The following is a 27,424-nucleotide window of genomic DNA, read 5'->3' as shown; positions in this document are numbered from 1 at the left end:
GTTAGTTTAAAAATGGATTTCAATTCTTGTGACATTCCCTGCATATAATAAGCAATAGCTAATAATAACAGTAGAACAATAACAGGAGTCAGTAAAAACATCAGAAGCTTTTGTGCAAAGATTGGTGAAACAAGGAAAACACAGTAGCTGGTCAAAGGTGATAGATTGGAAGAGAATATCTAGATGGATGTTTTTCAAGGAGATGATGACTGGTATTGTTTGTTATTGCACTGTCAACACCACTGAATGACTCAAACCATGGCTATCAAACATGAAAAACATCTGCTAGAATATCCCACCTCCTTTACAAGAATGATCTGAAACTTTTACATCTCATTTGGCAACAAAGGATCCAAAGTATGGAGGAAGAATGGAGGCACTGACCTGGATATTAGTGTAACTCTTGCTCCATGGTGAAATGGCTGCAGCAAGGTGGCAACGGCAAGTAGGCCATGCCGAGTCCCTCATGGCAAGTTGCCATAGAACAGTGATAGCCAACCTTTTGTGGTTTGCGTGCCAAAAGGGTGTGTGTGCATGTATTAGCACACATGCACGTGCCAACACCCATTCCCTCCCCCCCACGCATGCACACATACCCTAAGCTGAAGCCTGGGACGGTGAAAAAACAGCCAAATCGGCAAACTGGAAGTTGGGAAAAAACAGGCTTCTGGTTTGCCCATTGTGCCATTTCTCACACTCTGGGGCTTCAGAAAGCTTCTATGAAGCCTCCGGTGTGCAAAAAACAGCACAACGGGCAAACCAGAAGTCCATTTTTATGACCTTTCTCTTTGCCCATTGGGAGGTTTTTCGCACTCTGGGTTTTCAGGGAAGCCTCTGGAGGGTGAAAGGGCCTTCCCCAAGGCCAGAAACCAGCTGTCTAGCACATGCATGTATGCTGGAGTTGACATAGGGCACGTGTGCCTTTGGTTCACCATCACTGTCATAGACAGAGCCCTCTTGCATGTCTCTCCATTTGCAGACACCGGCAATTCCATCAATTTAAATAAAATAATCAATATTTATCCACTCTGCTTTTATCACAGGATAGTTGCTACATCTTTGATAATTATAGTTACTATTTTAGTTTATTTAGTAAATTCAGCCTTGAAAGATGGTGTTTAAGGGGTGACTTGATCGAACTGTATAAAATAATGTATGGGATAGAAAAGGTGGATAGAGAAAATTTATTTTCTCTATCACACAATACTAGGACAAGGGGGCACTCCCTAAAGCTCATAGGTAAGAAAGTGAGGACAAATCAAGGGAAATATTTCTTCACCTAGAGGGTCATTGGTTTATGGAATTCACTTCCAGAAAAGGTCGTGACAGATTAGACAGATTCATGGATGCCAAGTGTATGGGTGGTTATTGAAACGGATGTCCATGTGCCGCCTCTATGTTGGTTGAGGCAGGCAAGATTCCCTTGAGTGCCATTTGTTGGGGGTCAAGGGAAAGGGAGGGTCTTGCCTTCTCTTTCTGCTCAAGATTCCCATGGACAATTGGTGGGCCACTGTGTGACACAGAATGCTGGACTCGATGGACTTTTGCCTGATTCAGCATGGCTCTTCTTATGTTCTTCTGATTGTTAATTTTAATCTGAGATGCGGTTCCACATCCAATAGTAAAGTGTTAAGGGAAGGCTTGTGATACTGTTCATAGTCAAAAATAATGTATTTACTTCCGCATCTCTACTTCGCGGAAATTCGACTTTCTTGGGTTGTCTCGTAGCGTATCCCCCGCGAAAATCGAGGGAACACTATACTTTGGTGTCATACAGCCTACCTTGCAAAAGGTGTGCAGCTTATATGACTCTGTATGTGTGTATACTGTGTCATACAAAGAGGCTTCTACATGTGCTGAAATTTTAACAAATGCCAAGTTTCTATTTACATGGATATCTCTTCATATATACTGTATCTATGAGCCCTTATATCTACAGAGGTTTGCATCACAAAATTTACCGTGGAGATAATGTATCCTTAAATCAGCTCCTTCTGGAGATTCGCACTGCCCCCACCTCCCTCGCCTTCCATAAAAGCTTAAAGATCTATTTATGCCACCAGGCTTGGGGCCATTAAACCCTAGCCCCCTGGTCGACAAGTGTAGTATGTTTTGCTGTGTGAATGGTAATGAATGGTTTAAAATCTTATTAGAGTTTTAAAAAGTTTTTTTAGTATATTAATTAGATTTTTAGATATGTATATGGTATATTATTTTTGACATGTTGTGAGATGCCCCGAGTCCTTGGAGAGGGGCAGCATACAAATCAAATCAAATCAAATCAAATCAAATCAAAAAATAAATATGTTTATTTAAGGATGCATTATCTCCAAAATGTAATTCTTTACAGTTTAACTAACATCTAATGGTGCTTCAACTGACTTCTAGCAAACTTACCTGGGGTTCAAATACTTCATCATCGCAGGACGAGCCTGGAAAATAAAATCTCATTTTCAGAGAAGTATTTTTGAAATGTATTATTAAATAATACATCGATATTAATTATATTATCTGGAAGCTCCCAATTGAAATAAATGATACATGCAGACAACACAATGAGCAGATTGATTTAGTACTGCTTTCACCTTATATGTCTCTAATACGTTATTATTTAAAATTTAAACGGTTTCTATATTGATTGCAGTGAGGGCATACTTATATAAAGGCATGCCCAAATTGCAGCCAGCAGCTTTTATCAGTAGCCTGAAGCAAAGTAACTTAGACATCTGTGACAAAACATGCAGACAGCTCTGAAAATTTGATTCCCAAATAATTCTTACATGATCTCAGATTATAAGATCAACCAAAGAATTTCTTTCTTTGCTTAAATTATTTGCTGCCATCTCATTTTGAAATGACTTTGTACCACAAGAAAATCCACACCAATTTTACTTACGTTCTGGAATACACTGTACTTGATCACAGGTTTCTGCAGCCTGTGAATTGAACCTGGTTTTTGGGGATTTGGGCACTGTAGGCAGGAACCAAATTCTGCTGGAAAATTTAAGTCACCATCCCCTTAAAGCTCGCATGTGGATGGAAGCATGGAGCGCTCCAAAATCTCCTGGTAGACAGCTCTGTTGACTCTGGACTTAATGAAGCACAGTGGATGAATACCAGCAGATGACATGGCTCCCCAAATCAACAGACTGTGGAAACTTTTACATCTCATTTGGCAACCAAGGACCCAAAGTATGGAGGAAGAATGGAGGCACTGTCCTGGATATTAGTGTAACTCTTGCTCCATGGTGAAATGGCTGCAGCAAGGTGGCAACGGCAAGTACCGTATTTTTCGCTCTATAAGACACACCTGCTGATAAGACGCACCTAGATTTTAGAGGAGGAAAATAGAAAAAAATTATTTTGAGCCAAAAAGGGGAGAGGAAGAGAGGAAGGAGTGAAAGAAGGGAGTGAGGGAGGAAAGAAGGGAGGAAGGAAAAGGAAAGCAAGAAATGGAGGGAGGAAAGGAAGGAAGGAAAGAAAGAAAGAAAGAAAGAAAGAAAGAAAGGGGGAAGGAACAGGAACAGAGGAAGGAAGCAAGGAAACTTATGAAAGGGGAGAGTAAGAGAGGAAGGATTGAAGGGAGGGAGGGAGGGAAGAAGGTAGGAAGGAGAAAGAAAAGAAGAAATAGAGGAAGGAAAGGTAAAAGAGAGAAAGAAAAAGAGAAAGAAAGAAAGCAAGAAAGAGAGAAAGAAAATGAAAGAGAAATAAAAATAGAGAGGGGGAATGGAAGGAGGGAAGGAAGGAGAGAAAGCAAGAGAAAGAAAGAAAAAGAGAAAGAAAAAAGAATGAAAGAGCAAGAGAGCAAGAGAGAAAAAGAAAGAAAGAAAGAAAGAAAGAAAGAAAGGCAACTTCAAAGAAAGGCTCACTGAGCATCTCTCTCTCTCTCTTTCTATCCCTCTTTCTTTCTCTTCCTTTCTCTCTCTCCTCTTCCTTTATCTCCTCTCTCTCTCTCCCTCCCTCTCTTTCTCTCCCCCTTTCCCTCTCTCCCTCTGTTGCTATCTCTCCCCCTCTCCCTCTCTCTTTGTCTCCCCCCTTTCCCTCTCTCTTTCTCTCTCTCCCTCTCTTGCTATCTCCCCCCTCTCCCTCTCTCTTTCTCTCCCCCCTTTCCCTCTCTCTCTCTCCCTCTCTTGCTAGCTCTCCCCCCTCTCCCACTCTCTTTCTCCCTCTCCCTCTCTTTCTCTCTCTCCCCCTCTCTTTCTCTCTCTCCCCCCTTTCTGTCACTCTCTCTTTCTCACTATCTTGCTGTCTGTTGCTCTCACTCACTCTCGTTCTCTCTCCGTTCTTCTCAGCGGTGACGCGCGCACGCCCTGCCCGCCTCACCTTTGCCGAGAGCTCTCAGCAAGGGGGTTGTAGGAGAGGCGGGGCCGGCGGCAAAGGTGATATTCAATGTTGGGGGCGCACGGGCGGTTGCACGCGCTCCCTATCTCCCTGCTAGCCCACTCGGAATATTCAAAATAAGAAAAACCTTAACCGGCAAAGGCTTTTCTTATTTTGAATATTCCGAGTGGGCTAGCAGGGAGATAGGGAGCGCGTGCAACCGCCCGTGCGCCCCCGACATTGAATATCACCTTTGCCGCCGGCCCCGCCTCTCCTACAACCCCCTTGCTGAGAGCTCTCGGCAAAGGTGAGGCGGGCAGGGCATTGAATATCGCCTTCGCCGGCCTCCGCTGAGAAAAGCCTTTGTCGGCATTTCCTCTCGGTGCAGCGGCGGGCGGAGAGAGGGAAGGGGGGGCAGCGGCGTCCCTCCTGGCCTTGGCGGGCCGCCCGACCCTCCCCACCTCCTGCAAACGCGGCGGGTGGCAGGTGGAGAGCGAGGAGCCGGTTCCGGCAGGCAGGGCTTGGCTGGCTGGCTGGCGGGGGGAGCGCCACTGGTGGTGAGGAGGGAGACCCTCCTCCGGGAGGGAGGGGGCCAGGCAGCAGCTAGCCAGCCAGCCGGCGGGATGGCGCTTCCGACTTCGCAGCCTCCCCCCCCTCCCTGCCTGCATCTTCGCTCCATAAGACGAGGCTGATTTTTCATCCTACTTTGGGAGGAAAAAAACTGCGTTTAATGGAGTGAAAAATACGGTAGGCCATGCCGAGTCCCTCATGGCAAGTTGCCATAGAACAGTGATAGCGAACCTTTTGTGGTTTGCGTGCCAAAAGGGTGTGTGTGCATGTATTAGCACACATGCACGTGCCAACACCCATTCCCTCCCCCCCCCACGCATGCACACATACCCTAAGCTGAAGCCTGGGACGGTGAAAAAACAGCCAAATCGGCAAACTGGAAGTTGGGAAAAACAGGCTTCTGGTTTGCCCATTGTGCCATTTCTCACAATCTGGGGCTTCAGAAAGCTTCTATGAAGCCTCCGGTGTGCAAAAAACAGCACAACGGGCAAACCAGAAGTCCATTTCTTTGACCTTTCTCTTTGCCCATTGGGAGGTTTTTCGCACTCTGGGTTTTCAGGGAAGCCTCTGGAGGGTGAAAGGGCCTTCCCCAAGGCCAGAAACCAGCTGTCTAGCACATGCATGTATGCTGGAGTTGACATAGGGCACGTGTGCCTTTGGTTCACCATCACTGTCATAGACAGAGCCCTCTTGCATGTCTCTCCATTTGCAGACACCGGCAATTCCCATCCCACTCAGGGTCTGTGCACACCTGTTTTCAGCAGTTCATAATAAGAGAAACATTTCACAAAGTAACAGTTTAGGTACAAATTCAGCTCAAGGATAGACTTAGAAATGAAACCTTTTCTTAACCTGCCTGAAGACTTGTTGTATTGAAAAAGATAATAAAATAACTTAGTAAATTTAGGAAAGACAACAAAGATAAAAACTGAAAACAAGTCTTGGTTAATATTTAAAAAGCTTTTACTTACTTGGCTTTGGTACACAAGCTTTGCTTCCTTTGCCCAGCTGAGAAGTAGCGTTGTCAACTTCTCCAAATTGCCTGCCCTTATTAAATTCTTGTTGTCTTTTCTCTTTTTGAATTTGGAGAACAAGTTTTGTCCTCAATGTATCGACTTTGGGTCGACTGGAAAACTTAGTAGCCATCTTAATCTAGATATAAAATAAAGGCAAGAAATCTTTTACATTACACATCTTCCGCTGAGCCATCTGAGAATTTTACTGATAAGGAACTTGTGTCTGTACATATTGGTAAATTCATGCAGATAACAAAAACCAGAATGTGCCACTGCCATACCCCAAGCAATATAACCCTTTTCCAGAATGGGTTTGATTTAAATCAAGTTGATTTAAATCATCAGTAAAAATCAACTGGATTTAAGTCATAATTTTTAAAGAGCAACTGTCATCTCTGTCCTGCAGCGCCTCCTCCTTGACTTCCATTCAGTTTAATGGGACGGCTGCTGATGTGGCAGTGACACAACAAAGTAAGGGACGTAGTAGGCAGCAGGTGAATTGATGCCCGCTAACAGGTACTGCCTGTTCGATCTGAAATGACAGGTGTTCTTTAATATTATATTTATAAGCTGCTTAGAAGGTTTCACATTCATTTTTATTGTTTACCCTTTCTCTCACACTTAGAACCTGGTGGTACTAATACAATTATCTTCAAACTACATGGATTTGCAAAACAATGCAAGTAAGGAATATTCATGGACATTGTTTTATGATTTATCTCATGGTTACTGTAAAATTGTGTGGATGCATCAATGCAGTGCATGATATCTCAGCTTGCAGAGCTTAGATTCATTGAATGAGTTTATCAAAAATGTTGCTTCTTCAACCTGGATTCAGAAGCAAAGATGAAAGTTCAAGGACCTTGAATGAAGATGGATCATCCTTTGTCTAGTTGATGGGACCTGGAGAAGGCCGACTCTGTGAGACCTGACCGGTCGCTGGGACTCATGCGGCAGAAGGCGGTCCCATAAGGAATCTGGTCCAAGCAAAAAATCATCCCAAAAAAGCAGAGCCAGCAAAGAGTTTTTCATACCTTGGCAGGTTTGTGGGGCTGAACATCATCCACCATTTGCCAACCATTCGCTTCAAGTTTCATCAAGTTCTCAAATTGTTTAGTTATGTCTTCTACCTATTTGAGAAAGAGATACAGTGATCCCTCGCTTTTCACGGGTTCAAACTTCGTGAAACGGCTATACCACGGTTTTTCAAAAAATATTAATTAAAAAAATACTAAGGGACTAAGAAAATCCTTTTTGACCTGTTGATCTATCAAGGTCTGCTTCATCTCGCCTCCAATTTCTAAAGCTTCTTCTTTAAATTGGAAAGCATCCATGTCACTTGAGGATGTGCTCCTGTCACAACTGGTTGCTTCTTCAACCTGCATTCAGAAGCAAAGATGAAAGTTCAGGGACCTTGAATGAAGAAGGATAATTCTTTAGATCAGAATTCCCCAACCTTTCCGGCTTTGCGGAGCAGTAGGGGGGTATGAGCAACAGGCAAGCGCATGCACAACTCCATTTGCACAAGTGGGCACGTATTCTCCCTGCTTATACAAATGGGCCCACTTTCCCACTACTTCTGCAGCCTGGTTCCAAACTGCTCACGGCCTGCCAGTGGGCCAGAGCCTGTGGGTTGGGGACACCTGCTTTAGAATACAGAAAAGTGAAGACAACGTTTTTTTAAAATCACTGACTGGCATTCATGCATGGCATAAGCTGACCCTTTTCATTTTCATTAAATGAATGAAACCGAGTGAGTGAATGAATGATTTCACCAAGATTTTCTTTTTAAAAAAAAAAAAAAAAGTATTTCAGAGTTTCACTTTCATAGCATTTCATTGCATTCCCCCCTTATATGAAAATATAAGATAGCCACCACTTGTTAGGGCGTTACTTCTGTACATAAGCAGGGTGATTTTGACAGAAATGTGCAAGAACAGTCGAGAAAGCAAAAAGGGCTAAAAGATTTATTAAGTTCTGAGAAACAAATTAATATTTAGAAGTGGCTCCAAAAGATGCCTCCATCATCCACTGGGATATAAAAAGCAGCAGAAGCAGCAGCGAATCATTGACTTGCAAGATTCTTATAACCAATCTTATGGAAATCATTTTGGTCTTCAGGTAAAGTTGATTTTCTGGTCTGGTTTGCCTGCTGGGACTGACAAGTATCCACTGCCAGCAAATTCTGCAGTCCCAATTTTTGAACCAACAGCAAACAATTTTGTGACCTCCTGATATGAAAGAAAGATATTCTAAAAAAAAAGATAATACTTACAGTTGTTATTTCTGCTTCCCCTGTTTTAGCACACGGTTCCTCTGTTGCTTGATCGCCACTGGAGAAAATAAACAAAAACAAAGAGATGCACATTTGAAACTATATTACTCCCCAGTTCCTAAAACCTTTTTAACTTGCAAATCCTCAACTTGGATACATCAATACAATGCATAGAAACATCACAGCATAAAACCTAATTAGTCAAGCTTTCTATTCCCATTGTTCCCACCGGTATCAACGAGTAGCCTACAGGTAAGATTATTTGGCAGTTTGAATCCCATAGGCTCAAGGTTGACTCAGCCTTCCATCTTTCCGAGGTTGGTAAAATGAGGACCCCAATGGTTGGGGGGTAATATGCTGACTGTAAAACGCTTAGAGAGAGCTGTAAAGCACTGTGAAGTCTAAGTGCTATTGCTATTATCACTGGTGAAGAATATTAGGATTGACTGTTGGGCTGTTCAAGTTGCTATTCACAACTTCTATTCCTTCAGTTGCCCAGAGGATGTAAAATGTATCTGGGAAAATCACAGGCCACACTTTATCCTTGAAATTATTTTCCTTTCAAGCTTCTTGAATTAAAATTTTGTCCCATAGAATAACTGTTTCAACGTTATTCAAAATCAAAACGAATACCGTATGTGTATTAGCAAGATACGGCTTGAAGAAGATTAAATGTACTTAACTTATGGGGAAGAGAACTTGAGGAGCTAAGGGAAAACTGAAGTGGGGAAAAAATATCCCCCAAATCAAGTCGCTATAGGAACCAAGCTGGCATGATAGCCAAAGAAAGAAGCCTTGGGCAACAAGGAGGTTGGAGTGTTTCAAATATCACACAAGAAAAGACAAGGCATTTTAATCAAGACTCAGCATATAAGAAGCATATAACATATATGTTTCTTATACAGAAGCATATAACAGAAATAGTCTTTGCAGGAATATACCCAAGAGGTCTTTTTGTAAAGAGAAAAGTGAAATACAACAGGCAACAGATCCAAGTACGGTAATTAGAACAATACAGTATTTATGGAAAACAATGAGAAATAGATAAAGACATTATTAGGGACAAGGGGGAAAATGGTTACAAAAGTTTATAACCTATTCCTAAGATTCAAAATGGAAGAAAAACTATGAAAGAGACAACAATAAGTTGGGCCAGAAATTTTGGATATAGTATTGAATTAGACCATTGGGAAAATTATGGGGTAAAAAAATATAAATTAACAATGTTGTCAACCTATAGGGAAAACATTTACAAGATGTTTTACTGTTGGCATCTACCTCCAGCAAGATTGGCCAAAATGTACCCAACTGTTTGCCTGAATTCTGAAAGTGTGGGTATAAACAGGGTACCTTCTACCATATGGGGTGGACATACCTTAAAGTTAGGAAATAATGGCACAAAATAAGGGATTGGCTGAAAGAAATCACTCAACAGGCAACAGATCAAATAGGCTAGCACAAATGCTATCATCTAAAATGAATATTAATTTCTCCCAGCATATTTGTAAGAATGAATGCATTCTCACCACCTTTTCTATTTTATTCAACATATTGGAAATATCAGCCATATGATTAATAAAAATTAAGTTTAACATAATTGCTGGAAGGATTAGAAGTCTGAAACAGGAGGTTTAAAACTTTACGTGTTATATATCAGCAGCAGAAAAATTACAATCACTGTTTCAGGTATATTCGGTATATTTTTAAATGAACGATGGAGGCCTTAAGAATTTAGTTTGGATTGAAAATGCAGAAAGAGGTTTCTGGCTTAAAAGAAGAAAACAACCATTATTATTATTGTTGTTGTTGTTATTATTATTATTATTATTATTATTATTATTATTATTATTATTCATATTTGTATGCTGCCCCTCTCCGAAGACTCGGGGTGGCATACAAGATTTGCTCCAGAGCCCCAGCTCCTTATGCAAGAATTATGTTCTGTACACTGAATGCTGAAGAAATATTTTGCTGTGAAAAACCCCATGATTTTTCACGCAACCCAAAAGCTATTATAGTGCTGTGAGGCTCCACTGGCTCTCCCCAAAAGAGTTGTTATTCCTGCACTGCCCAAAGCAAAGGGCCAGTTTAGTTGCATACCTTTGTTCAGATGTGGAGCCAATGTGATCAGTACTAGCAGGATCTGGAAATACTTTGGGATCTGGAAATGGTGGAACGGCTTTGGACATACTTGATGTGCCTTGCTTTAAAATACAGATCTCTCTACAATTCTGAAGCAAAGCCTTATTGGCAGATCTTGGAGTCATATACTGGGAAATCTTGACAGTTGATTTAGGAGTCACACCTGTAGGCAATAGATGAATAAGCAATTGAAGAACTGAATGCTGTATAATATTAATATGTTATCTGTGACAAATTTTGGATTCTGAGCCCCACATATACAGAAAATATGGGGGAGAAGGATGCCAAATGCTTGACATATGAATGTGTGCATGAATTTGTGTGTACACACATACACAGAGGATTAAGTCATCCTCAAAGGTTTTCCTCACATTGTATGCTCTATTGAGACACTGAAAAGTTTTAGCAGATTTGACCTATAGTACAGGTGAAACTTGAAAAATTAGAATATCATGCAAACGTTCATTTAGTTCAGTAATGCAACTTAAAAGGTGAAACTTAATATATGAGAGAGACTCATTACATGCAAAGCAAGGTAGTTCAAGCCATGATTTGTCATAATTGTGACGATTATGGTTTACAGCTCATGAAAACCCCAAATCCCCCATTCTCAGAAAATTAGAATATTACATACGATCAATAAAACAAGGATTGCGCATAGAATGGTATCAGACCTCCAAAAAGTATAAGCATGCATGTGTTTGGGACCTTTTGTAGCAAGTACTGCCTCAATGCGGCGTGGTATGGAAACTATCATCCTGTGGCACTGCTGAGGTGTTATGGAAGACCAGGATGCTTTAATAGTAGCATTAAGCTCTTCTGCATTATTCGGTCTCATGTCTCTCATCTTTCTCTTGGCAATGCCCCATAGATTCTCTTTGGGGTTCAGATCAGGCAAGTTTGCTGGCCAATCAAGGACAGTAATCCCATGATCATTGAACCTGGTTTTTGGGGATTTGGGCACTGTAAGCAGGAGCCAAATCCTGCTGGAAAATTTAAGTCACCATCCCCATAAAGCTCGCATGTGAATGGAAGCATGGAGCGCACCAAAATCTCCTGGTAGACAGCTCTGTTGACTCTGGACTTAATGAAGCACAGTGGACGAATACCAGCAGATGACATGGCTCCCCAAATCAACACAGACTGTGGAAACTTTTACATCTCATTTGGCAACCAAGGACCCAAAGTATGGAGGAAGAATGGAGGCACACTCTGCAAGATGCTTGAGGTCCAGTGTAACATTTCCACAGTATGTGCTGATTTGGGGAGCCATATCATCTGCTGGTATTCATCCACTATGCTTCATTAAGTCTATGATTCATGACATAGATTCACTATCATGGACCAGGGAGTGGGTGGGGTGGAATACTTCATCCATACCCAGGATCTCAAAGAGGGTAACCAAAACAATATAAAACAAAATATTAAAAAATAATATATGTATTAGGGAGGCGACAAATGATATAAAATGTAGAAGGCTACATACTGTTGGATGGCATAATCATACAACAATGTTGTTGTGGCATTGTGCTTGTTGTCAATTGGATTTTGAATCCAATCAGAATGTTATCTGTGAAGCGCCATTGTTTGGTCACCTAACTGCTTCCTCCAACTACAATCAATTTATCCAATATTTTATGTTCTAAGTAGAGGTGGCTAAGGATTGCCCACCCCACGTGGGTTTCAGGAAAGGTGGACTATGAGGTGATATTTCTTATGGAATATTTCTTTATAGCATAATTTGCTCTCAAAAAGCTGTTTGGCATCTTATTAATGTTCTTGAGGAAAACAGTGAAACAGAAAGCTTTTAATGTTTAATGCTGCAGAACCTGAACAGTGAAACGAAATGAATAGTTTCATGGTGGTGTGGATATGTTGTTGTTGTGGTTAGCTCTGGCCCAGCTCCTGCCCCAAGGACTGTGGATGTGGGGGAGACATCCACATGCTGCAGGCCTGTTTTGCCCCCGGTGGAATCTGATGATGAAGGCTCCTCTGACCAAGAAGACATGAGTGACAGGGAGGAGGAGAGTGTGGCAGACAGCTCAGAAGGAGATCAATTATCTAGCTCCTCCTTGGATTCAGAACAAGAGTTAATGATACAGCCACGCATGCGGAGAGCGATGCATGGGCAACAACAACTGAGAGATTATTATCAAAGAAAATGAGGCCACCTGTGGTTGGGTGGGGCTGTGGTAATTAGTGAGGCTGCTATAAATAGCAGCCTGTGGGTTTGGCCATTGTGGAGGATTATCTGATCATTGTGTTTCATGACTGCTTTACTGACTTTGACCTTTTGTGTGCTGATTTCCCCCCGCTTTGAAACTAAACCAGAGCAAAGTGTGTTTCACTTTGTGAAAGAAGGACTGCAAATTGCCTCACAGCTGCAAGCTAAGTTTTACAGAACTGATAAGGGACTTGTACAAACTACCAGTTTGTTTGGAGACCAGTGCTCTTTGCTATACCAAAAGAGGGCTTAGTTTAAGTGAATTTTCATTATAAAGAACATTGTTTTGAATTTTCAAACGTGTGTGTGTGTGTGTCTGAAATTTGTATCTGTGAATTTTTGGGAGGAGAGAGCCCGACAGAACATGTTGGGAGGAGCGAGCCCGACAGAACATGTTGTAAACTACCAGGAACTCATGCGGAGTCAGCAATGTGTAGCTACTGCAATAATTGTCATAATACAGTACATATATTCTTGTGCAAAGGCCGTGGTCTGGAATCTGGACTGACCTGGAAAGGGTTTGGCAGGAGATTCAATTCTGAAAAACCCTCCATCAAATATCCGTTCTGCTCCTTGGCCTGAAGCGTGTGCTGCCAACCCTTCTTTTGCCTTGTTCTTCATGGCTGCTTTTACAGGCGCAAGGCTTTTTCTGGCTGCTCTGCTTTCGGCAGACCCCCCTGCTGCTTTGGCTGTCCTCCGAAGGATGGGCTTTTTCTGGAAATCAAAAAATACCTTGACAAAGCTGATAATCCCTAGCCTTCGAAAACTCAGGGCACAGGGAAGGAATGCAACCAGACCTCTCTAGAGATCCTGCCTATATCATGATAGACCCAATGACATCCAATTTACATGCCTTGGCAGCACCCTCTCCAGTGCAGTGACAATTGATATTGAGGTCAACTGCAGAATCGCCAAGGCAAGCTCTGCATTTGGCAGACTAATGACCAACGTGTGGAACCGACGTGGAATAAGCCTAGCTACAAAGCTCAAAGTCTACCAAGCAATAGTTTGAAATTTCCCTTCCCGCTAGGCTTATAGAATTTATACATGGTATGCTTGTATGTATGAGTGGTTCTTTAAATTGGGGTTTTTTAGATTGTTTTTAATATTAGATTTGTTTACATTGTCTTTTTATATTGTTGTTAGCTGCCCCGAGTCTTCGGAGAGGGGCGGCATACAAATCAAATCAAATCAAATAAATAAATAGTGCTAACTACCCTGTTCTATGCCAGTGAGACTTGGACTGTATACAGGAGGCATGCTAGGCAATTGAACCACTTCCACATGACCTGCCTCTGTAGAATTCTGAGGATCTGGTGGCAGGATAAGGCGCCTGACACTGAGGTCCTTTCCAAAACAGGCCTGCCATCAATTCCCATCCTGCTGTTGAAAGCCCAGACACACTGGGCAATGTTGCTAGGATGCCAGACCATCGCATCCTTAAATAGCTCCTCTGTGGTGAGCTGCTCAAGGAAAGTGATCACATGTGGGACAAAGGAAGCAATACAAAGACCCGTTGAAAGCCTCCTTCAAGTCCCTCGATATCACCACCACCTCCTGTGAAACCCTGGCACAAGATCGACCAACATGGCGCATGCTGATCCACCAAGGCTATCGGAGGCCAGAAGAACATTCAGAGCAGTAGAGAAGCGAGCACCCTGCAAAGCCAGGGCTGCAAATGCAAATGCTGTGACAATGGTGCCCATACATGTCTGCCCAACATGTGGCAGAAACTTTTGTGCCCGTATAGGCCTTACCAGCCACTTGTGGACACATCGTGTACAGCTCACAACCCACTAGATGTCAAGGTCCTCCTCAAACACGATGGATAAACATCACATCATCAAGACATTGGAGTACAATCTTCAGTAGTCTACAGAGTATGGGGCACAGTTTCCTGAACTGTGGAAACTTGAAGATGTGTGGACTTCAACTCCCAAAGTTCCTTACTCAACCAAAATCTTCAAGTTGCCAGCATAACAAAACACTGGTATAGAGCATATGATCCAAAGAAAATAAAAACAAAACCCTATGCTCCTGATGCTATTATTATTACAATTGTACAACCACCCAACTCATTTAACCAACTCTGGACAACTCACAACAGGTTAAAAAAATAATCCAATAAAAGAAAGTTAAAAACATGTAAAAACCATTCAAAATCAATTTAAAACCGAAAATCTTTGCCGACAGCTTTGTTAGGAAGTATGGCCTCCTGCTTAGATAGATGATAAAGTAGTAAAGAACAGCCAACAACAGTTTGATTTCTGGGAAAATCAGTTTTGTGAGTGGCACTTCATTCATTGCAGCCATTGAATTAATGTGTGACTCTGTCCCAATCCATAATTGGAGGCCCCAAATATATTTTCAAAATTTCAGACGTGCCTCCCAATCCAAACAGTTTGTCTCTGCCAAAGGATATCTAACCAGAGAAGACATGTTTTGGGTAGGAAATAAAAAAAGGTTACTTCTATTTGGGGTTGTCAGATGTTGAGGTTCTGACTCAGAACTGCACTATATGAAAGTTAAAATATACCTCCAACAGGACATATTCCTCTGCCAACACCTCTCCTGACTACTGAGGCAATACTGTAGAATAGTAGCAAATAGAACCAAAAAAAAAGGGTTTCCCCCCCAAAATAAAAAATATGTTACAATTCCAAAGTTGGAACTACTTGCCATGGTATATTTACCAAACCCTACTTTCTGACTCACAAAGATGTCCAGTACTAAGCCCTCTAATGATAAACTATGATATAAGATGGCTTCACTTCTAGGAAACATTGAAAGGTCACCCATCTGACACTGACTATAATACTGATACATTCAGCACCGAATATTGAATTATTCAGTTCCCTATCAGATTCTACACAGTGTCAACCTATTCTTAGCAGCTAGCAAAAGTCAAGAATGTCAGGGCTAGCAACCTAAGGATCAGCTATGGGTCTATAAACACTTTAAAATTCACTGAAAATATAAAATGTCAGATGTCAGATATTAGAAGTTTAGAGCAAAATCCCAATGATCAATGTACCTATTTGTTTACAAGAAGAAAACTGTTGGTGCTTACAGGAAAATGGGTGAAGGGCGGGGGGCAATAGAATGCATTAAAAAGAAAGCCCAAAGTAGCCCAAAAGCCAGGAATTGGCTACAAAAAAGAAAGTTGGAAAACAAAGGGATGCTTCACTACAGTTAAGTGTCAGCTTAAATATGGGTGGCAATGCAATTAATTAGCCATCAAGATGTATAATGTTTTATAAAGTACAGTAAGTTGCATCTCCACTCCAAATAATTCAATAGTGAAGAGGCAAAGGAGGCAGAAAAGCAATATTTGATTGTTTCAGGCATATATGCTCAGTAAGGCTAGGCATGGGGATGTTTATGGCACCTGAGGTCACCTCCTTAAAGAAGCTGTGCCTTTCAGAGTTCAAACAATGCTGACAGAATTCCAAGATAGTATCAATCTACATTAATGAGGCACCAGTACTTTAATGTCTGGGGCTCTACTGATACCATGCCAATTTAGGAAAAAGGCAGTCATTCAAAAAACACCACCTGACAGATACAGCAAATATGCCCATGCCCTTACAAATAATATTTTCCAATTTTTTAAATCTGAATTGCTGTGCATCCTTGGTTCTCGGACTTGGTTACAGGAGTTACAGTTCTCAGAAGATGAACAGGTAGCTTAAGTTTAGTAAAATTCAGCTCCATGAGAAACTTTTGTACTTTTTTGTGCAATTGCCTAAATCACTCAATAAAGTTGCCTTTCAGAAATAGTCTCAGTAATTTATTTATTTATTGGATTTATATGCCGCCCCTCTCCGAGGACTTGGGGTGGCTTACAGCATATAAGTAACAATACAAAATATCCTAAATCCAATTTTTTAAACTAAACTAACCAATCTAAAACCCCAATTTATTTATTTTTTAAAAATCCAGTCACTCATTCTGACAAACAAACATACATTCCATTCATCGACAAGGGCTGATGTCTAATGTCCACAGGTCAGTTGGCACAAGTGGATCTTCAAACTGTTGTGGAAGTCAAGGAGGCTGGGGGCGGTACAAATCTCTGGGGGGAACTGGTTCCAGAGGGCCGGAGCCCCCACAGAGAAGGCTCTTCCCCTAGGCCCCGCCAGGCGACATTGTCTAGTTGATGGGACTTGGAGAAGGCCGACTCTGTGAGACCTGACCGGTCGCTGGGACTCATGCGGCAGAAGGCGGTCCCATAAGGAATCTGGTCCAGGCAAAAAATCATCCCCTAAAAGCAGAGCCAGCAAAGAGTTTTTCATACCTTGGCAGGTTTGTGGGGCTGAACATCATCCACCATTTGCCAACCATTCGCTTCAAGTTTCTTCAAGTTCTCAAATTTTTTAGTTATGTCTTCTACCTATTTGAGGAAGAGAAAGGTTGAAGAACAAAACTAAAGGGGACCAGGTTACCTACCCTCACCCCTTTCTTACATTAAAAAAACAATAATTAAGTGTTAAAAAGCACAGCAAGCTTCCTTAGAAAACAGCTTCACTAAGAAATCAAAGAAAAAGACACATTTAGCCATTTCTTAGGAATATCTTGCAACATTGCCTTGTATCTTGCTGCTTTGGATGAGTGGGAATTTAATATGGATCGCTCAGTTTAGTGCATTCCGGAGAACTCTAAATTTTATTATAAGATGCAAGTTTCAAGTTGACAAGATGGCCAAAACAAACTTGAGTTTTGTGTGTGGAAATCAGTATGCTCTCGGCAGCCAAGAGACATCCACGTTCAAGGTGAAAAGTGATACAGTGATCCCTCGCTTTTCGCGGGTTCAAACTTCGCGAAACGGCTATACCACGTTTTTAAAAAAAATATTAATTAAAAAAATACTAAGAGACTAAGAAAACCCTTTTTGACCTATCGAGGTCTGCTTCATCTCGTCTCCAATTTCTAAAGCTTCTTCTTTCAATTTGAAAGCATCCATGTCACTTGAGGATGTGCTCCTGTCACAACTGGTTGCTTCTTCAACCTGGATTCAGAAGCAAAGATGAAAGTTCAAGGACCTTGAATGAAGATGGGTCATTCTTTAGATCAGAATTCCCCAACCTTTCCGGCTTTGCGGAGCAGCAGGGGGGTATGAGCAACAGGCAAGCACATGCACAACTCCATTTGCACAAGTGGGCACGTATTCTCCCTGCTTATACAAATGGGCCTACTTGTCCACTACTTCTGCAGCCCGGTTCCAAACTGCTCAAGGCCTGTCAGTGGGCCAGAGCCTGTGGGTTGGGGACACCTGCTTTAGAATACAGAAAAATGAAGACAAAGTTTTTTTTAAATCACTGACTGGCATTCATGCATGGCATAAACTGACCCTTTTCATTTTCATTAAATGAATGAAACCAAGTGAGTGGATGAATGATTTCACCAAGATTTTCTTAGCAGAAAACCTAATTACTCAAGCTTTCTAGGTGTATTTCAGAGCTTTTTCTGAACGCGTACACCCCACCAAACTCTTCCCTACCCCTACACCCGCCCCACCTTTCTTGCTGGTAGTCCGGCCTGGCTCTACTCTGCCCGCCGCAGCCTTCCCATTTCCCAGGACCACAGGAGCTCCACCCGGCTGCTCTTGCCCAATTTTGTCTCCGCAGCGTTTGGGAGCCACCGCCTGCCAGCCCTCGTCCTCCTCGCGGAGGCTGCTCCAGAAAGGACCCCACTGCTCTCACCCGGGGCCTCCAGCCTTGGAAAGACGGCAATGGAGAAGCCGGGAAATGGGCCGCCTGTGGGTGGTGGCGACCTTCCTTCCGCCCGCTCGCCTTCCAGCAATTTCCTTCGGTTGCAGCCGGGCCCCTCTGGCAGCCCCCTCCCCTTGGGAAGCCAGCAGTGCAGCCCTCCTGCCCACCAGCCCCCCCCTCACCTCCCGCTGTCTCCCCCCGCCCCATCCAGACCTCCCTCCCCACGCAAACGTCACCCATACCAGAGCCCCGTATGGTGACCCAGAGGCCCCTTGGGAGGATTGCTTTACCGGAGGAGGGTCCTGTGTCCCGCGGTAAAGGCTGCCTGGCTGCCGCCTGTGGCACCTCAGGTCTCCGCGCATCTAGTCCCTGCACCCGCCTTTCCTGGGGGTGTCCGCCGCTCCATCCCTTCTCCGTCCCTCGGTGGGCCCAGACTGCTCTCTTTCTCCGGCGGAGCAGATGGCAGAGAGGGTCTCCCGGTGGCTAATTGAATTGTTCTGGGCGAAGACGCCTCAGGGCACAATGACTGCAGCGGGCACCAGGGGCCGGCACCCCAAAATACCCCCCGCGTGCCCTTTTCCATGGGCGCGCAGTCCCCATCCCCCTGCTAGCCCGCGGGGAGGCGCCGGCAGTAGAAGGCGCTGTGCCCGCCCGATCCGCTCCCTCTCCTCTTTCGCCGAAAGAAATGCGCGGAAGCTGCCTGATTGAGCCCCGCGTTGCTCCACCCCGCTTCGTCCTGCTTGTCATCCTCCATTGTGTTTTCGGGGGGGGGAGCGGCGGGAAAGCCCTGTGCCGGCCAGGAAAGCCGGGTTTGCTTTCCGTGAAAGCAGTGCGCCTTTTAGACACGCTGCTTTCCTGCACCTCTTTCCTGGGGGGGGGAGTGGCATCAGCACCACCCCTCTACGAGCAGCAAAAGCCTCAGCGACTGGGCACGCCGTTTGCCTTTCGGCTCCGTCGTTGAGGCTTTTGCTGCTCGTGGAGGGGAAGGTACCGATGCCGAAAGGCAAACGGCGCGCCCCACCGCTTAGGCTTTTTCTGCTTCTGGAGGGGTGGGCGCCGATGCCGAAAGCCTCAGCGACATTTGGCTGCCGGGGGGGGGGGGGGCAGGGTGGAGAAAATCCTCCCCCCCTCCAGGAGCAGCAAAAGCCTAAGCGGCAGGGTGCATCGTTTGCCTTTCAGCTCCGTCGCTTAGGCTTTTGCTGCTCGTGGAGGGGGGGTTGGCGGTGCCGATGCCAAATGCTTTCCCTCCACGGTGGGGGGTGCAGGGCAGGCAGGGAATGAGAGAAAGGAAAGAGAAAGGGAGGGAGAGAAGAAAAGAGTGAGAGATAGAAAGGATAGAGAGAAAGAGGGAATGAGAGAAAGGAAAGAGACAGAGAGAGAGAGAGAAAATAAGAGAGAGAACGAGAGAGAGAGCAACAGAGAGAGAGAACAAGAGAGAGAAAGCATGAGAGAGAGAAAGAACAAGAGAGAGAGAGAGAAAAAATAAGAGAACGAGAGAGAGAGAGAGAAGGAAAGCAAGAGAGAAAAAAGATAGCAAGAGAGAGAGAAAGCAAGACAGATAGGGAGAGGAAAGGATAGTGAGAGATATGAGAACAAAAAGGGGAGAAAAAAAGAGAAATGAGAAAATGATTGAGGCAGAGAATGAGAGGAGAGAGAAACAAAAGAGAGAGTTGATTCTTGAAGCATATGGTAAAAAGCATCCAAATAATAAGAAACCCCCCCAGCCCACACCTGTTTTTGAAAAGAATAAAAGAGAAAAAAACCCCAGCCCTCAACTGGTTTTGGAAATGGTTACATACACACACATAAGGGGGGGAGGAGAGAGAGAGGGATGGAAAAAGAGGAGAAGTGAGAGGGAGAAGGAATGAGGGAAAAAGGGAGGAAGAGAGAGAAATGAGAAACATGAGAGAGAAAAGGGGGAAAGACAGGAGAAATACCCAGAAATGAGACAGTGGTATAAATTTCAGGAGGGATGATTGATGATTGACTGTATTTATAAGGGGATGTTACATGGGATTGTATATATGAGGGGGTTATTTATTTATGTATGTATGTATGTATGTATGTATGTATGTATGTATGTATGTATTTATTTATTTATTTATTTATTTATACCTCTATGCCGCCCAGTCCCAAAGGGACTATCGCTCAGACACTATACTTTTCCGCTCACACCGAAAAAAAATTAGAGGGAACATTGATCGGCGGCCCTGCCCCTGGGGCTATGTGTACCACACTTTGGGAAAGACTTAAAGACATGATCAGGTGCTGACTGTGGAACAAACCATAAACTACTTCAAATGCAAAACACATGATTCAAACATCAGAAGAACGCAATCGCTTGGAATTACAGTTTATCGAGCTGAGCCTCTTTCTTGCCTCTCAGAGCAAAGCAGAATGACAGACCCCACCAAAAAGTGATGTACAGCTATTTATGTTCAGTGATAAATTGTCTTTAATCCTGGAGTTTCCTTATAGTCTTCTCCTGCGCAGAGAATCGGACTTAGAAGACCACCAAGGTCCCTTTCCACTCTGTCCTTCTCAAGAAAACATGGTCTTCCTCCGCCCCGACTCCAAAGCCTATCCCCACGTTCCCCGAACCACGTTTCCCCAACCCACATGCCCTTCTGAGTTGTCCCTGGGGGACGTTGCCATACCTCAAGGGCAACCGCCAACTCCGCTCTCCGTTAGATCCGAGCACGAGCTGGAACGGCTAACCGATCAGGCAAGGCATGGCCAGAGCTCCGGTTTTAAATTTTTTTGTTCCCGTCTCCGATTGGCCGTTGAGACCACAGTGTTTGCTTTTTCATTGGCTAGATTCTTAGTCTCCCTGACGTCAGTTCGTCTCCCGTCGGAGAGATGCGATTGGATGACGCTACGGGGCTTTTTATTGGCATTCTAATTAAACAGGTCCAACCTCCCCAGTGCTCGGATTGGTTGGAAGATTTCATTATCTCGATTGTTTTGCTGCTTTTTGGGTTAGGATGTTATTTCTTGTTTTTTCCTGCGAGCAGTTGGCCGTAAAGAAAGTGAAGTCTGGAAACGTTGCGATACTATGTTACTATGACAGTAACACTCGTAAACTACAAAAAGCAGAGGGAGGGATACAGTATCCCTTTTTTTACATTCTCTTACATACATACATATAGATATCTATATGTTATTATCTAATTTTTATTTCCATTTTCTAACCAGGCAACCTAGCTGAGCTGCATGTGCTTCGTCATTTCCGTATACAGCGGAGGGAAGATTACACTCGCTACAATCAGCTTAGTCGGGCTGTTCGGGAACTAGCATGCCGGATCAGAGACCTGGGTGATGTACCTGAATCAGCAGGTTTCCGCACTAGGAGCACTGCTGCTCTTCTGGACAAACTTTATCCCATGGGTGTGATACCCTCTAAGAGCTCTCTTGAGCTGTGTTGTCGAGTCTCAGCCTCTTCCTTCTGCCGTCGCCGTTTACCTTGTCTGATCATAAAGCTCCGTATGGCGCAAAACTTGAAATCTGCTGTGACATTTGTGGAGCAGGGGCATATCTGGGTGGGACCAGAAGTTATAACAGACCCTGCATTCTTGGTCACCAGGGCCGTGGAGGACTTTATTACCTGGACTGATTCCTCTCGTATCCGACAACATGTGCTCAACTACAATCAGGAACGGGATGATTTTGACTTCATTTGTTAAGAACAACTTTTCTTTTGTTAACCATTTGCGTGATTATACCTTAAATATTTAACTGAGTTAGCTTTAGTATATTTCAGTCTTTTATTTGTTTTGCTTGTTTAGTTGTGCAAACAGTATATAGTTGTATACAAGACTATCAGCCAAACCACACCCTTTTGTGATGGAATGCAATTTTTATAACTACATGGTTAGGATTTCTATCAGAAAGAAATGGATGACAAGAATTTCCTATGGGCATCTTGTAAAACATCCTGTGTGTTCCTTTTTATTGATTTCATTTTGGATCACAGTAAAGATTAATAATTGGATTGCATCTAACTTCTTCCCAGAAGATGGTATCTAATCTTGTTCCATATAGAATGTTTTAATTAAAACAGACTTTATTATTCCCGTTTGATCAAGATTTGGATGGCTGCCTACAACAAAATCTATGCAGTCATTATTTTAAGATTTATTTTTTTCTTGGCATCTCAACAACTTTATATTATTGTTTCTATAGTAACATGTTCTCTATTAATGTACAAACTGTTATACCAATGTTAAATTGTTGGCTAGAACTTAAGGTTTTGAACTGGTTAATGAATGTACATTTATCTTATCCACAGCATTTACAATAATGGAAAGAATTTTGCTCTGATTATGATTATAATGTGTAAATACCTCAAAACATTAATTTTGAGTTCAGTTTTGGAACATAAAGCTATTTAATCTTTGTGTTCTCTGTAAAATCTCTAAAATTTACTCCCAGCTGCAGTTTAAAACAAATGTGCTCCCCAAATCGTATTAATAAATTGCAGATTGTAACCAGTGGACTGATGCTTTAAGGCTAAGAATTTATATTAATCTTCTATTATTGCTAGCAAAATTAATTGATGAAATTTACACAGATTTAGACTTTGGTTGTTAAATGATTAATTAAAAAGTTGAATTCTGGCATATAGTAGTAAAGTAGTAGTAGAAAGCAGAAAAAATGCATCTCTGATCTGTATTTTGAAATGATACAACAGAAACTCATTGCAGCAACTAGAAGTCAAATTTTGGCAAAGTGGTGACATGAACATTTAGTGATTAAACCACTTTCATTAAATTAAAAGGATAAATGACTAGAATATCAGAACTCAACTGTTTACTTTCAAGGCAGTTCTTCAGTTCCTTTAGAATAACACATCATCTGGCAATATCTTAGTTTACCTCCATAAGGAATAAGATGGTGATCCCATAATTCTGGTATGTTTCTATGAGTTGTAGGACATGATACAGTGGTACTTCTGCTTAAGAACTTAATTTGTTCCGTGACCAAGTTCTTAAGTAGAAAAGTTTGTAAGTACAGTAGAAGCAATTTTTCCCATAGGAATCAATGTAAAAGCAAATAATGCATGCAAACCCATTAGGAAAGAAACAAAAGCTCAGAATTTGGGTTGGAGGAGGAAGAGGAGGAGGACAGTCGCTGCTAAAGGAAGAAGTTGAGGTGAGGTTAATCAAAAAAATTCAAAACTTTAAGGCTTAAAAAAAAAGAGGGAGGAGGAACACGTCCCTCCCATACACCCGGTGTGAGGCTGCCTCCCATACACTGTGCCAGAGAGGGAAACCCAGGCGGAATGACAGGAAACTGGCCGGGCCTTCGTGCCACTCTCAAATTTCCTGGGAAAATTTTCTGGGCTCGGGTTCTTAAGTAGAAAATGGTTCTTAAGAAGAGGCAAAAAACCCCTGGTTCTTATCTAGAAAACTTCTTAAATTAAGAGGCGTTCTTAGCTAGAGGTACCACTGTACTTTGTGAGTTCTTCTTTAGTACAAAGTAGAAATACATCAAGAAGCCCAAGACTTTTTAGTTCATATAAAAACAACGTATTTGCATATTTGCTAAAGTATTAATACAATCTGAACCACATATATTTATATTTATTTATTTTATTAATTGGATTTCTATGCTGCCCCACTCCGAAAACAATTCCATATTGATGGAATTGATTGCAAAACTAGTTAGAAAAGTTAATTTGCAAAGTTTTCCATGCAGCCTTGCCTCCAGTTGTATATCATCATCTGATCTTGGTAGATGGAATATTTTGAATTGCATTTTTACACAATAAAACCCCATATAACAACACTTTCCTCAACATATAAGACTCAAACTTGAGCTTTTGAAACAGATGCTCAAAATAAGTCACTTTTTATTTATTTATTTCTTATTTATTTATTTATTTTAGTTGAGTGGATAGAGAGAGAGAGATGGCCTTGCTGCTATTTGTTTACATATATATTGCAATCCTGTTTGTTTTCGTTGTTATATGCAGTTCTCCTATCTGCTGTAAAAAAACAACAACAAGGAAGTTTTAAAATATTTCCTAACTGCACATTATCTGTAGTTACAATGTGCGATTCACTTCCAAAGGGTCCATTAAGGGAGAGAGGGGATAGTTCTGTGCAAGTGGCTGCCACTCACACAAGTGAAGTTTTGCACATGAGCACAAGTGCCTGAAACTCTCACAAATGGAGCTATGCACATGCACACACATTCACCCTCAACTCATCTGGCCTGGTTCCAAGTGGGCCGCAGCCTGGCTATGATGCTGGCCAGCTGATAATTGGGATTTCTGAGACCTCTGGGAGTCAGGAAACAGTTTAGTTTAATCAGATTTGTATGCCACCCCTCTCCGCAGACTTGTTTCCAGCCTCCAGGGGAGGTGGGCAAGGCCTATTTTTGCTCTCCCCAGGTTCCATAGCCTTTCTAGGAGCCTGAGGAGGGTTAAAACGGCCTTCCCCACCCTCCCGGAGGTCCTCTGGAGGCCAGAAATGGTCTGTTTCCCAATTTGAAATGAGCCATTTCTGGCCCCTAGGGGGGTGGGGGAAGGCCATTTTCACCCTCCCAAGGATCCTAGAAAGAGCAAAAAAAGGAACTTCTGGTCCAACCAGAAGTCGCCAAACTAGCATTTCTGGATTTCAGAGGACATCCAGGGTGGGGGTGGCTGTTTTTGCCTAGAAAGGCTCTGGAGATTGGGGAGAGCCAAAAAATGGGACTTCAGGTTTAATTCGAAGTTGGCAAATGGGCCATTTTTCTGCCTCCAGAGGGCTTCCGCGAGGGGTGGGGAAGGCCATTTTTGCGCTCTCCAGGCTTTCAGAAAGGCTCTGAAGCCTGGGGAAAGTGAAAAATGGGCATACCATTGTATTCCAGCAGCGTGTGTGTGTGTGGGGGGGCTGCATAGAATTATGGGTGTGAGCATGCTCACGCGTGTGCTCATTCCCGTTCGGGTTTGGTGTTCGGGTTCAGGAGGACGCCGAGAAGCCCCCCGGCTGTTTTAAAAAGTGACAGCCGGGCGGCGGGGCTTCTCAGCGGCCTCCTGAACCCTAACTTTTGCCGAACCTCTGGGTTCGGCGTTCGGGAGTCCGTGGAGAAGCCCCGCCGCCCGGCTGTTGTCTTTTGAAATAGCCGGGGGGCTTCTTGGCGGCCTCCCGAACGCCGAACCTGGAAGTTCGGGTTTGGTGTTTGTGTTCAGGAGGACGCTGAGAAGCCCCCTGGCTGTTTCAAAAAGCGACAGCTGGGCGGCGGGGCTTCTCGGCGGCGGCGGGTTCGTAAGAAGGAAAAAGTTCGTAAGAAGAGGCAAAATATTTTTGGACTCCGAGTTCGTATCTCGGGCTGTTTGTAAGACGAGGGGTTCGTGTCATGAGGTACCACTGTATATACAATAATCTGTAGTATATATATATAGGTATGAGTAATGTTTTGAACTAGGAACTCTGTTTCACTTCTGCCACTAATCTCAGCTTACCCTTAGGAAATAATGGAGTAACAGTAGAAAGGGAAGTTGGAGATCTTCTAATCCAACCTCTGCTTAGACAGGGAACCCTATACCATTTCAGATACATGGTTATCCAGTATCTTCTTTAAAACTCCCAGTGTTGGAGCATTCACAACTTCTGGAGGCAAGCTGTTCCATTGATTAATTGTTCTAACTATCAGGAAATTTCCCTTTAGTTCTAAGTTGATTAGTTTCCATCCATTGCACCTTGTCCTGTCCTCAGATCCTTTGGATAAGTCTATGGCGTCTGTGGAGAGGGGCGGCATACAAATCTAATAAATTAAATTAAATTAAATAATATGTTCACTCTTCTTTGCGGCAACCCATTAGGTATTGGAACACTACTCTCATAGAACATAATTTTTATTGGCCAATTGTGATTGGACACACAAGGAATTTGTCTTGATGCATACGCTCTCAGTGTACATGGAAGAAAAGATATGTTTGTCAAGAATCATAAGGTACCACATTTAAGCAAATAAGTACAAATAAGCAATCAAATCATATTAAGAACCAGTCAGTATAAATCGTACAAGCAACAAAGTTACAGTCATACAGTCATTAGTGGAAGGAGATGGGTGATGGGAACGATGAGATTACTAGTACAGTGATCCCCCGGGTATTGCGATCCCGATCATTGCGAAACGGCTATATGGCGATTTTTCAACCCGGAAGTAAAAACACCATATGCGCATGCGCGCCCTTTTTTCTATGGGCACGCATGCGTAGATGGCGCCGGGCAGATCAGCTGCTGGGCGGCTTCCCTGGGTCTTCCCCCTCTTGCTGGCAGGAGGGCGAGCGGCGGGCATCAGCGAGGAGTTTCCCCACCACCCACGCAAACTCCTCGCTGCTGCTCGCCCGCCCTTCGCCCGCCCACGCCGTTCGCTCGCGCCGCTTCCCAGCTGAGTCCTGAAGCGAATTGGCTTCAGGACTCAGCTGGGAAGCGGCGCGAGCGAACGGCTTGTCCGCCGCCTGCCTGCCCGTGCGCCCGCCCTTCGCCCGCCCTTCGCCCGCCCACGCCGTTCGCTCGCGCCGCTTCCCAGCTGAGTCCTGAAGTGAATTGGCTTCAGGACTCAGCTGGGAATCGGCGCGAGCGAACGGCGTGGGCGGGCGAAGGGCGGGCGAGTGGCAGCGAGGAGTTTGCGTGGGCGGTGGGGAAACCCCAATCTTCGGCTCCTTGCTGCTGCGGCGGAAGTAGAAACACCATCTGCGCATGCGCAGATGGTGTTTTTACTTCTGCAGCGCTACTTTGCGAAAAACCGATCATTGCGAGGGGTCCTGGAACGGAACCCTCGCAATAATCGGGGGACCACTGTAGTGCAGATTTGGTAAATAGTTTGAGAGTGTTGAGGGAATTATTTGTTTAGCAGAGTGATGGCATCCAGGAAAAAATAGTTATGTTTAGCTCTGATGTGCACTGCTCCATAGTGTTGTCTTGTGGATAGGAATTTAAACAGTTTGGGTCCAAGATGCAAGGGTCCGTAAATATTTTCATAGGCATCTTTTTGACTTGGAAGGCAGGTCCTCAATGGAAAGCAGTTGTTTTTTCTGATTATCCTCTGAACTCTGTCTGTCTTGTTGGGTTGCAGAACCAAACCAGACAGTTATAGAGTTGCAGATGACAGACTCAACGATTCCTCTGTAGAACTATATCAGCAGCTCCTTGGGCAGTTTGTGTTTTCTGAATTG

General features: G+C 43.4%; 1 protein-coding gene across 1 annotated transcript; it reads left to right on the top strand.

The window, feature by feature from the left end:
* Positions 1-5,360: 5,360 nt before the first annotated feature.
* LOC139156628 (U3 small nucleolar ribonucleoprotein protein IMP3-like) lies at positions 5,361-22,745 on the top strand. The gene is made up of 2 exons (XM_070732484.1): positions 5,361-6,589; positions 21,454-22,745. Exons 1-2 carry the CDS (start codon positions 6,568-6,570, stop codon positions 21,939-21,941), a joined length of 510 nt encoding a protein of 169 aa, XP_070588585.1. The 5' UTR covers positions 5,361-6,567; the 3' UTR covers positions 21,942-22,745.
* The last annotated feature ends 4,679 nt before the right edge of the window (positions 22,746-27,424 follow it).

This window comes from Erythrolamprus reginae, chromosome 1 (assembly GCF_031021105.1).
Source record: "Erythrolamprus reginae isolate rEryReg1 chromosome 1, rEryReg1.hap1, whole genome shotgun sequence".
Lineage (NCBI taxonomy): Eukaryota > Metazoa > Chordata > Lepidosauria > Squamata > Dipsadidae > Erythrolamprus > Erythrolamprus reginae.
The sequence above is the reverse complement of the archived record's forward strand: the minus strand, read 5'-3'. Positions and strand labels throughout refer to the sequence as shown.